Source organism: Eublepharis macularius, chromosome 4 (genome assembly GCF_028583425.1).
Source record: "Eublepharis macularius isolate TG4126 chromosome 4, MPM_Emac_v1.0, whole genome shotgun sequence".
Taxonomy (NCBI): Eukaryota; Metazoa; Chordata; class Lepidosauria; order Squamata; family Eublepharidae; genus Eublepharis; species Eublepharis macularius.
In genome coordinates this window covers 31,189,747-31,202,637 of record NC_072793.1, presented here as the reverse complement: position 1 = coordinate 31,202,637, position 12,891 = coordinate 31,189,747, and the positions used below count along the sequence as shown (strand labels likewise).

At 43.7% G+C, this 12,891-nt stretch overlaps 1 protein-coding gene across 1 annotated transcript in view; it reads left to right on the top strand.

The window, feature by feature from the left end:
• The window catches only part of GRIN2C (glutamate ionotropic receptor NMDA type subunit 2C), a 70,263-nt gene that overhangs the window by 33,308 nt on the left and 24,064 nt on the right, over positions 1-12,891 (top strand). Inside the window, exons 7-8 of the mRNA XM_054976309.1 lie at positions 6,723-6,848; positions 11,966-12,195. Coding sequence (XP_054832284.1) covers positions 6,723-6,848; positions 11,966-12,195 — 356 coding nt within the window. The remainder of the gene's footprint in view (positions 1-6,722; positions 6,849-11,965; positions 12,196-12,891) is intronic.

Sequence of the window (12,891 nt, the reverse complement as noted above, 5' to 3'; positions counted from 1 at the left end):
TAATCAGACCTGCAGAGCAGTAGAACAAAGTGTTCTGATCTTCCACTCCCGGGCCTTTTAAAGTGCTGAAATGGCCGGGGAGCCATTTCAGCACTTGAAAAGGCACAGGAGGACAAGAACGCCTCAGCCCGCTGTGCTGTGGCATTTTTAAACCCCTTTCAAACAACGGCAGTGTCCACATCACATCTAGTTTGGCCCTCAGCTTGCAAGGTTCCTTGGAGGGCTCACTCAACTGCCTGGGAAATCTCTTGTCTAAGAGCTGTAATGGACAAGAAGTGATTGCTGCTGTGGCTTAAGTGGAGGGAAGCAGTGAAAAATTATACTTGCATGGCCAGCGTTCAAGTCTGTTTGACAGGGAATGCTGAATGTACTTGGGCTTAGTTTGTATCTCATGTATGATTTTACATTTTTTTTAAAAAAGCGCTGTAAATTTTCGCCAGTGAAGGAAGGAAGATTTCTTAAATCTCTGCCCACTCTGGACAGGAAAAACTTCCATTGCCTCTGTTTTTATTTCAGTGGAGTTTAAGCTACCTTAACTGTTTTCAGAGTTGCAGTCTTTGGGGTCTGGAATGCAGCTATATAAAGAAGTAAATATTAGAGAATATACACAGAGGCAATACAAAATGTACCTTTACTTTGATTAGCATTAACTATGGATTAAGGTAATATTAATAATAGCAATGTAAAATAAACTAGTGTTGTTATCCCTGCATTGCAAGTGGGATCTACTTTGAGGCAGTCGGTGGCTGGATGCAATTTGGTCTGGAGACTTCCCTGACTCTATTCAGCCATTTCCCTCCACCAGCTCCTGCCCCTGGGATCCTTATTCTATGGGACACTTTTTCATTTCAGCACTTGGGAGGTGAGGGGCATGGGCCAAACCAGACCTCCTGGTTCCAGTGACTTATGTTACCCATCTCTCCTTTGCCTTAAAAGAAGGGTGATGCCAGGGTATCTTGCCTTCCACTCTGTATTTCTCTGTCAGAGACAATTTGATCAGTGTGAGGTGAGAATGCTGACTTCCCATTAGCTCCCCTAACAATCCCTCCCTCCCAGAGCCAAGCTATAAGTGACGAATTACGCTTGCATGGCAAGTGAACAGGCTCACGTGTATTCCTCCGTGTTCACTTGCCATTCACTTGCGCTCCACTTGATCTAGTGGAGAGCAAGTGAATGCCAAGTGAACAGGGAGGAATACATGTGAGTCTGTTCACTTGCCATGCAAGTGTAATTCGTCACTTGTAGCTTGGCTCCCAGTCAGGCAGGGCTTCTTAGATCTGCCTTTCCTGCTTCCTGTTGTGAAACAAAAGCTGCCACTTCCTTTCTTACATTTCTCTAGCACCAACCTTCCACCAGCCGTCCAGCATCTGTGCCAAAAGCTTCAGTTACTAAAACAAACTGGAGGGAGGCAAGTTAGGCACAGAGAATTATCCTGGCAATGAACCATGGAAGCATCTTAGGCTTTTTGCAATCGCAGAATAGCAGTGATGAAAAACAGGTGCTTTTGAAGCAGATTACGAGTTATAATGTCCATGGGGAAGATAAATTAATACCTTTTTACGCAAGAGCTTTCTATGAAATGTTACCCTTTGCATATGGCTATTTGGGCTGACTGTTTGCAAGAACGTATCCTGTGGCTGCCTTCTATCATTTGGCAGTTTAAAAACAGGCGCACATGTTATATAATGCAAGTTAGCACTTCACAGCAGGGTACGGAGCAAGTGAGCTCCGTCTACCACGGGGAGCCATCTTGCTGTCATGCTGCAGAAAGATTTGCAATGCTATCATTGACATATACAGCTGTGCCTGCCTTTTGACGCAAGCAATGATTGACAGGTCTTGAATTTCAAATTGAGGTGTGGACTGCTTCTTGGAATAATGGAGATTTGCCTGGCCCACTCCACAATCAAGCACAATTAACATGTACAATGGGTACTTAAGTTGAGAAATGCAGTATTGTACACATCAGATATATCTGAACTATGAAATAATTACATTTGAAAAATATGATAGCAACAGGATCTGTTGCACTTTCTCTCCCCTTCCCCCTTCCCCACCTTGCTGCTGGGACTTCTCTCTGTGTTGCATTGGGTCATCAAACCCACTTTCCATGACAAAAGGTAGAGTGGGTAGGGCTGCCCCTAATACTATCATGCTCAGTGGAGTAGAATAAGGCTGTCTTAGAGACATGCTTGCTTTGCCGAGTATTTGGCCATTAGTAAAAAAAAGGCCTCTTAGTGATTAATCAGTTTAATTTTAGCCACAAGGAAACCTGCCACTTATATGTCACATGCCTCATATAATCATCTTGATCTAACTTGGGTTACATAGAATTGCTCACCTCTCATCAATCCGTCTGAGACTGCCCTCAAATATACCCACTCCCTACCTGGATACATCCTGTCTCAGGACCCCGAATCACCCACTTTTTTCTTTCAACCAGCCAGGTGGCACACATGGACACCTCTCTTTCCAAACCTGGAAAGAAAAGAATGTTTGTTTGTGGACCTGGCTGCTTGCCTTGTAACTGGCCTCAGAATCTGTCTCTAAAGTGCCCTTTTAACTGGTTCCAAATTATCCATGGCCGTGTAGCAGCTTATTTCCCAGTATATTGTTACGTCATGCGGATCATGCCCTTTTCCCTTCTGAGTAATTTGTTGCCTGGATTGTTGGACCCCTACCTTGGGAACGGGACTTCTGCAAGATCAGTATCTTTCTCCACAGTGGTGGTTCTCAACCTTTACAGAATGATGACTGACAAGTCCAAATTTACTTTGTATGGTGACCCATCCAGAGCTGGCCCAAGAGATTGAGAAGGCACTGGGGTGGGGTGGGGTGCAGGGTTGAGGAAATGTGGGAAGATGGCGGATCTTGGCAAAGAGGTGTGTGGCGAGTGGCTCACCTGAATACATCTCCCACAGCAGGTAGAGGGCAGTGAGGAACTGCAGGGGGCTGGGCAAGAGGTTGGGATACTGAAGGAGAACAGCCAGACAGAGCCTATGCTCAAACCACACCTCTTTGTCTCCTCCTTGCTTTTCCATGTACTGAACAGCTCCCCCCCACCCGCTATTGTCCATCCCTTTCCCCCCTTCTGACAGCTACTATTGTAAAGTTACAAGTTGCCAGACAGCTCCCCCCACACACACACATTGTCACAAAGGACAGGGTGAGAATGTGAGACGCTGGCAAGGAAGAAGAGGAGTGAAAGAGAAGGGGGCAAAGGGCAGGAGCCTGCCATTAAGGATGGCTGGCCTGCGACCCACTTTCAGGTTGGGAAACACTGCTCTCCGGCTTTGGTCTCCCCCTGCTTGAGTGTAGTCACTTGCACGTTGTATGGATGTTTGAAGTAACTGTCTCCTTTTGTGCACCTGCTAGTATTTGGTGGTGTAAGGAGGTAGACGGCTAGGATAATTAGCATCTGGAAATGAAGTGTGTGTATGTATGCAATTGTACTTTCCTTCAAATGTCTATGTACATTGTTATGACAGAAACTTTTTAAAAAAATGTACATATAACCTTTTAGCAAATGTAAAGGATCAGATTTTTTTAAAAAATCCACTCAGCTAAGGACTAAGGGAGGTACTTCTCTGAGCAGGTGAATGGTAAATTTCTCTTCCCTAAAGAGGGGCCTTTCCATATTCCGGACCATCTCACTCTCACAGAACATAGTGGCTGCCTGCTTCTTGGACTACCATCCCCCATCTCTATGCAGCGGATACAGCACCTGTTCTTAATCTTTTTGAATGGGCACCTCCAGGGCTTTTTTTCTGGGAAAAGAGGTGGTGGAACTCAGTGGGTTGCCCTCGGAGAAAATGGTCACATGGCTGGTGGCCCCGCCCCGATCTCCAGGCAGAGGGGAGTTTAGATTGCCCTTGGCGCGGAGGGCAATCTAAACTCCCCTCTGTCTGGAGATCAGGGGGCGGGGCCACCAACCATGTGACCATTTTCAAGAGGTTCCGGAACTCCGTTCCACCGCGTTCCCACTGAAAAAAAGCCCTGGGCACCCCTAAGTGGGCATATGAAGTCTGCTGGAATCACTGGAAACGTTTGAGCCTCTCAAAGTGAAAAAGCTCCATGAACAATATATGTAGGGATTGGAACCTAGTAGATGAAAAGGACGGCCTTCCCCCACCTCAACAATCCTTTTGGGGTGTGTGTGAGGGAGCAAAAGTGAAACCTAGTGGAAACGGGGGACTCTTCTTCTGGTTAGATTTCACACTCTTTGCTGTCTCGCTCTCATCTGCCTCAACATGCTAATGAAATGCATCTGATGCCATCAGATAAAGTTTCTGTCCTCCCAGACAGGGAAGGACAAGCTGACAAATGGGCCTTGGTTGCTGTATTTTGAGGGCCTGAATTAATCCCATCCTTCAGCCTGCCCTTTAATGCTGAGGCTGTCTCCCCCCTCCCCGCCTCCCGGCCGCCACTGCTGCCATCATTTGACAAGTTTGGTCTCTCTCTCTTTCTGTTTTCTCTTCTCTTTTAATGTATATATTTCGGTAAGTACCTGGCTCTCATCCCATTTTGATCATTCCTCCATGACTCTTACTTAGGGGGATGAGATTTGGTGTTTCAACGCATCCAAGTCTCGGAAGTACAGCAAGCAGCCTCTCTCAGCCCCAGCTGCTGCCCCCCACCTACATTCCACAGAGCTCCTGAAGGCCCAGAGGAAGCTGTGCCGTATTGCAGAGCTGACTGTATCCCTCTCTGCTTGGGTGGGAGAGGCAGCCGTTGTGGGTTTTACCCCTTTCCTAACCTCCTAGTGCTTTGACCCACTCAATCCCCCCACCCTCCGCTGCCCATTTCTGTTTCCCAGTTGCTATACTGCATGAACACCTGAAATGCAGCAGGTCTAGGAAAGGCAGGCAGGGAAGGAATAGGTGGGAGAAGCATCTCCTGGTTAGATAGTAGTTTTAAAGGGACACAACAGAAAATCCCTGGGAGCAGCCAAGCAGTCCTATTTCCTTAGAATAGGTTTTGATGGGAATGACTTTCATGAGACTCACTGTAAACAGCCCTTGGAATCAGGTGTTCAGTGTGAATATTCATTCGCTGAAATGTGGAAAACAACTTGAAAATGATCTATCATTTATTACCATGAATTTTCCTCTTTTTTTTCTCTCTCTCAAAAGTGCAGCCATGAAGCAAGCACTGTGTCACAGTAATGGTGTTTCATATGTTGACTTGCTTTTGTGTCAGCCTTGCAAAACACCTTTTTATTTGTATACCAAGGTGCATGTAACACATTTGACAAGTGACTTGATTATTAATTTTTCCATTATCAGTCTCATGAGGGCAGACAAGTAGCTTGGAGGTGTGTATGTGCTTCTTGAAAACCACCACAGTGACTCAGGAGCCTGTTCACATTGACCTCTTTTAAGGTGCCTTAGGTTACCTGAATGCTTCTGAAAATGTGTTGTAGTTTCTTGACTGGTACATTTTACTGACAGTCTTGCACAAGGGGGGCACATGTCTGCGTTCCTCCTACCACCTCTGCACATTAAGCGTTTTTCAGTGAAGTAACTTTTGGAGGGAGTGACTATCCCGCCAGTTTTATACATTTGTCTTTTCTCTTTTGTTTCCCTATCCATCTATTTCCTGTTTTCTATAAAAAAGCAAAGTTGCCGCAAAAGTCCGTACTCAGTAAAAAAGGGGGAAAAAAATTCTAGATAGGTTTTATGTACTAGTGATGCATTCAGGCTAGAGCTAGTGCATGTGTGAAAACGTGCGTGTAACACTGTAGCACTTCTTTTAGTCGACTTTTTAGTCTGAATTTGTAATCTGGATTTTCCCCATCTGGAGTCTGTTCTGGTTCGGGCTCAACAGACTCTTTCAATTAAGGGTTCAGATTTTGTGAAGGGAAAGAAAAAAAGACCACTCAGTTTTGGTTTAGAGTGGGCTTGAAACTAGTGCATTCCTACAATGTTTATGGATGCACATTTTCTTGACATGCTTTGCAGAGTTTGTTACAGCAAAGTGGCATGCACACAACAAGTATGACTGGAATTGGCTCTGTGGAACAGTATGGGAATGCTGGAGACAGATGTTGAAAATTAAAAGCAAAATCATTGCACGCACTCACAACGACCATATTGATCTCTACTCCTGCGTGTCTGCGAGAACTTTTGGTTAATATTAGGGACAGATTAAACGGATGAATCTTACAGAAGTTTGGAAAGACAGGCAAGTGTAAACTGGTCAAGAAGGACATTTTCTACATCTTTGGCATCATCTTGATTTCTTTCTCCATCCAAACTGGCGCAGTGGACCATGTGAGTCTTACTATGGTACAATGTCAGGAAGATTTCATAAATGCAGTATGAGTAAGTTTTGCTTTTTAAGCCCTCAGCACTGAGTGCTATTTTAATACTCAGTTTGTCTTAGACATATGTAAGTCTGGTATGGTGCTCGGTCAGAATTCAGCAGCAGGGTAGAAACCGTTTTGTATATATGTATATTTGTTACTAGTATTGCTCAAACTGCACAGGTTGGGTAGGAGATTGTCTTCCTGTCTTTTATGGCACCCTTTTGTAGCTATTTCTAGAAGGTGATGGAGAGGACCAAAATTTGGATATCCTAATTTCTTTCAGGGAGGAAGCTGGAGGGGCTGCCTCTCCCACTCGGAAACTGGGGTAGTACTTGTAAATTACACCTGGAGAACATCAATGGGTGATATGTAGCTTGGTGTTCATTGGGTTGACTGGCTCCCTCTTGTCTTCTAGAACCCTACAGTCCAGCCGTGTGGGTAATGATGTTTGTCATGTGTCTCACGGTGGTTGCCATCACGGTCTTCATGTTTGAATATTTCAGCCCTGTTGGCTACAATCAGAATTTAACCAGTGGCAAAAGTAAGTACATTTCTGAATTGGCCAAAGGTCATCATAAAGTTAGGAAAACCTGAACGATTTGAAAGACATGTAGAACCAACCAGCCAACATTCAATCACATTCAGTTACTTTGGGGGGGGGCATTTCCACATGGGTTATCTGCCCCAGGTTAAATGCTGTTGCGAAGAGGGGTTTGGGGTTTTTTGCTGCAGATCCCTTGCAGCATCATGATATATTCATGCACCTCCCAGAGTGTCCCCACCTTTTCTCTGCTCTTTCTCAAATCTGCTTTGCTGTGAAAGTTTTGGAAAGAGGAGAGTAAAGCTGAGTTGACTGCGAAGTGGGTGGCAAAGGTAGGATTTTGCCACAAAATGGCAGATGGGGGACTTTTTAAAAATTGGTAATTTAATACTGTTATTATTATAACAGTATATGGATGTAAATGTAACAAGAGTCTGTGAATTCCCAGCTTTCATTTTTTTTTGTAAAGTCAGTCTTTATTCCCTTCCATTGTAGAGATATAAGATGAAAGGCATATATCTCCGCAATGCAAGGGGCTAGACACTTTTTTAAAAGTGTGAGATTCACAGAATCTATTATACTTATTGTCATAATGGTAAATCAATATGAAAATATACAGTAGCGGATTAAAAAACAAAACAAAACAGGAAAGCTCCAGTGGCCTGGAAGAGGGGAGATGGATGCTGCTGGGGGACTGCAGGGAAATCTGCCTTGTGGAAGCGCCATTGCCAATGCACTGTATTGTATTGGCAGCTGCACCAACAGTGGGGAAACCACACAAGCATCTTCCCTTATGGAAACTACCTGGGCCTCACTGACAAGGAAAATACTTGGAGTTGCAAAAGATAACCAAGTCCCAGTCTCTTATAAAAACCCCTCATTCTTTGCAAACAGAAGCCTACTTCAGCCTCCACCAACGGGAGTCATCTATCCGTAACAAGCCGTGTCCCAGTTGCCAATGTTAAGAGTTCTTCTGTGTTTCATTTACGGCTCTTTCAGATCTCAGAAGGGATTCAATACTCTTTGGTGATCCAGTGATGTTATTTTATGTGAGATAGTTGTTCAGATACCCTTTTGTTACTTGGTTGTGCCAAGATCTGTTTTCATCTGGACATGAACCACAAGGAAGAGATTGAAAGTAATCACCATTTAGGCAGAGCACATGGGGAGTTTACTATATGTGGTAAAGAACTGTGCTAAAGTTGCATGCAACAAGTGGTTGTTAAATGTATATGGAAAGACATCACAGACCTACAAATACTTTCCACATTTCACGTCACTATCGGAAGCAGCCCTAGCTATGCGCAGAGGAAACTGGAAAACACTAATAGTCACTTAGTTCACATGCAATAGTCACATGCACCCAAGGCAAGGTAGTGTGTGTATAGGCATGCATGCCTTAGATGACCAAGTACAAGAACAGAGCTGCTGTTTTTGTTTTTGTTTTAATTTGTGCAGCAGCTGGAGTTTTAGAACGTACACCTATACTCTTCCTTGTATTCTGATTTGTGTGCAGCTATTGAAAATACAAGCCTTATCTTTTGGCACTGAAAATACAAGAGGCTTGTCCTCCTTTGGGTCTGATCAGCCTATGTGCAGAGCACATGGGCATTGTCTTTGACAGCACCCTCTGAAAGCTGTTACCTTGGATCTGTTCTGAATCAGCAAGAATACAATGAAAATACTCCTAGTCACACAGCAATTGGCCTTTAGTGCTTTACCCAAATAGGAGGTCTCCTTAATTAGTTGGAGGAATTAGCATTAAGGGAGAAAAGGTGTGTGTGTGTGGGGGGTAACTAGGAATCTCCACCAATGTTTACAGGGATTCTTCCCTTAGAGAACTCTCAAGTCAGGCAGATGTTCAGTAGGAAATATTTTTTTTATTAAAAAAGAAATAAAAAGGACAATAATACAAATACACACAGCACACATACAAGGCTAACTAAGAAAATCAGGGAGGAAAATGGGAGAAAATAATTGGGGGTGGGGTGATAATTACCAGTCTTGAAGAAGGAGGGGTCCGTGGGAGCAGCAGCAAAATGACCAGTTTCATGAGGAGAAGGCTCAAGGGAACTTGAGGGTGGGTGTATGAATTCAGAACATGCACACAGAGAGGGTGTCTGGGGAGTTCATTTACAGAGAAAAACATCCTGGGGCAAACTGATGTCTTCTCTCCAAGACAATGACTTAATGGTTTGTCCGGATGTAGCGCAAAAGTTGGGAAAGGCTTGATAAGTTTATCTAGGGTGGACTTCTAGGTGTAAAAAGGTGCTTGATGACCCAGCAATTACCAGATGGGAAAATCTCCCAGGTTTTGAGCGCTTAATCTAGCTAAGTGGTTGAGGGGAAGTGAAGCCAGGTGTGGAGAAGGTAAGTCCTGAGTTCTCTTTGGAAACCCTCATTGTTCTAAGTTATGCCTCTCTCAGGGCGTGGAAGGGCTGTCAGTCAGTCCGCCACCTATAACTCACGTTCTTGTAGTTTTCCATGCTCTTGTCCACCCTAGGCCTGGTAGTGCCTTGCGCTTATGGCATATGAAGGAAGGAATTTTTGATATTACATCCATAAACTGCCCACTTAGCGTGAGAAAGGTCTGACTGCTAACAGCTTTGCCTGCAGAACTGCAGCCTAGGTCAGGTTTCGTGGGGTCCAGAGCATGGTGTGCTAGCACAATTCCACTTTAGACTGATTCAGTCCACTTCTGCGCCAGCATCTTGATGTCTCAACTGTCACCTGCTGGCCAGACGAGTCTGCCTGGTTTGTCCCCAGCCCATAAACTCCGTGAATGGCTCCTCCTGCTCACAGCTTCCACATTTTAGCGAGCCAAGGAGAGGATTTCTCACAGCCACTTTGAGAAGCTGTCAGCCCCGGGCCAGCCACATCACCCCTGTTCTTGATAAATGCTCATTAAAACATATAAATCCTGACGTGTGTAACGGGGAAAAAAGCTTGTTGTGTGACAAGCGAGGATCCCTCCTTGTCCGTTACCTCCTTGGACCATTCTTCCTTCCCCTCCAGAGAGCACTCTGATTTTCTCACTGTTGACCTTGGAGAGCTTGATGTTGAGGAGGGAGCAAACATAGGGAAAGACACTGAGAGTGAGGAGGGAAGTGGTAACTACTAGGAGAGAGCAGCCGAGAGCCTGGAGTAAAAATATACAGCCTATTTTTAGCTTTCATCATCCAGCTCCGTAAAGACTCTGGCAGGATGTGTTTTGCTGGGATCCTGCTGGTTTTTTCCTCTCAGGAATGTTACTTTTTTTCTTCCAATTCTCGGTTTTCAGGGTTTTTAAATATATTGTTGCATTCCTAATGTAGAAGCTATAAAAGAATCTCATCGTTGCCAGCTTGGGAAGAATGAAACTGTTGAGAACGTAGAAATGCTGGGCTTTTCTTAAAACCCATTGCTGAAATTTTTTCTGCCGTTATGGGGGCTGGAAACTTATCAGTAGACACTGAAAAATGACGGGAATCTTAACGGGTTGGGATTGAAAGCCAGATTTGGTAGAACATTTGGCACAATTTCAACACAATAGGTTTTTTAAAGTCACTTTATTTTGGAGAATTGGCAAGGGGAACTAAACCCTGATTCCCACCCCCACACCACCCCCATCTTATTCTGGTTCTTTGGAACATTTTTTCCCAACCAGCCTTTGATGTCAGCAGTCAGCCAAGGTGAGCAAAAAATACTAAAACTAGCTTTGATTTGATTTTGATTTGATACTAAAACTAGCAGAGCGACCAAAATCACATGCAGAAATGTGCTCCCAGTTGAAACTAATGGAAACAAAAATTGAATATAATAACTAAACACCTTTAATTCTGACCATAAAATACCCTAATCAAAGTCTTTGGTGGGGTTTTGGGGACAAACAAAAACAATTCTTCACGCAACTTGCTAAGTGCAGGTTTTTGTTTAATAATGGAAGTAACTTTTTTTTTCCAAAGCAAATTCTAGCCCAGGTAGGTAATCAGAATTCTTAGAACAAATATTTTGAAAGTCAACACTAAGTTTAAAAAAATGTGCTGAACCCAAACTTCTTTGAATGGAGGGAGTTTGCTGAATTGATCTTTCCCTCCTTTATCTTGCGGCCTCTTGTTTCTGTGAAAAGCCAGTGCTCTGGGGACCCTACATGCCACGGGGCGGGGGGTTGGGGCTGCAGAAAGAAGGAGGAAAGGAGGAATTGGCCAAAATCTTTTCTTCTTGATCTCTGGAGAGCTTAGCAAGCTCATGTAAAGGTAGGGGGTCAGTTTCACCCAATCCCCCTTCCCTCTGTACCCTCTATGCCACATGGTTCTAGGTGGCTTCCAGATGTTCTGCAATGGCTTTGTCAGGGGGTGGGGGTGCTGGGATCTCTGAAGAAAAGGGAAGGAAGGACAGATCAATTTCAACAAACTCTCTCTAGTCTTAGAAGCATGGCTCCAATTCAGTGCATTTAACTTTTTGCCTTTTTTATTTTAAAAACGTATTAATACCATTGCATAGGCTCATAATGTGCTAACTTACAAATTGAATTTACAACATATTAAAACGACACTTTACATCAGAACAGAATTGATTATCATTACAGAATTTAATAAACAGCATGCAGTTTCAAACAGATTCATTCAATTATGTATTTTCCCCTTCACGCAAATATAATTAGCTACTTTAGCTATGGAGGCATATTCCCACACTTTATCAAAACTACTCTTTAACATTTGGAAATTTGATTGATTTCCAATATCTAGCATATACAATGCTCACAGCAATTACCATATGGGAAACTAATTCTCTCTCTTTCTAGAAGGAACTTTTGCCTTTGGTATTTAAGTGACACAGCAATAGATCTAATTGTAAATTATATCCATAAGAGTTTCTCCATTGTTGTTTTTATCTTCCCCCCAGTTTTTTTTAAGCTCATGAATGTTTTCACTTTAGATGAGAGGGGAAAGCCTCTCTCCTTCCAGCATAAAGTTACTTACTTAACTTTAAAACTGACAGTCAACAGAGAATACTTTTCATTTTTTCATGAAACATATGCTGCTGGATTGTGAGGACAGAATCTGAGGCTAAAGAAGCATGGTACGCCTAGCAAAGAAGTCATGCCATTCTTCAGTCCTTTTCCTTTTCCTTCCTAGAACCTGGAGGCCCTTCTTTCACAATTGGCAAGTCGGTCTGGCTCCTCTGGGCCCTGGTCTTCAACAATTCAGTGCCCATTGAAAACCCAAAAGGCACGACCAGTAAGATCATGGTACTCATCTGGGCCTTCTTTGCCGTCATCTTCCTGGCCAGCTATACAGCCAATCTGGCAGCATTCATGATCCAGGAGCAATATATTGATACCGTCTCTGGGCTGAGCGATAAGAAGGTGAGAAGGGCTCTTGGCAGGGGCTGAGTAATAAATCAAAGCTTGTTAAGCATGGTAATGCAATGAACATATCTGGCTTGGAATCACCGTAGGGTAAGAAAGATTAGTTATTAACGTTAGTACAGAGCTCCACTCCTGGACTGGACCTTTCTGGTGTAGCTCCTTGAGGAGCAGCTGCTAGGGGCTGGGGGCTCCACTGGAACAGCATGGGATGCAGCATGCGGATTTGCAGTGGTAGGGGGAAATTGGTGAAAATCAGTGGGGAGAAGGCCTTTTTACAAACCAAAGTACCTTTCAGCTAAGAAAAGAGGAACGTTGGAGTTAGTCTGTTGAGGATGGGTGAGTTCACTTGGAACAGAATTTGGTTGAGAAATGATTTCAGACAGCTAGATGTTGACTGGTACAACAGCTAGATGTTGACTGGTAGTTAACCAGCAGAAGATAAAACACTCCTATTGTACCTACCTTGTGTAAGTCATTTTTCTGAGATTCACAGAATGTAAATGATAAAAGCCTTTATAAAGCTGAAGACAATCAAGTGTCTTTGTTTTCTGTGCTTGTTTGAATGCATCAGACTTCACTCTTTGTCGGTTCCTGGCACACTGTGGTAAAGTGGACAATAAACTGAAATAAAGTGCAGTTGAATAAAAAAATTTAAAGCAGGCCTGAGCCACGAGGAAAGGTGGGGTACAAATA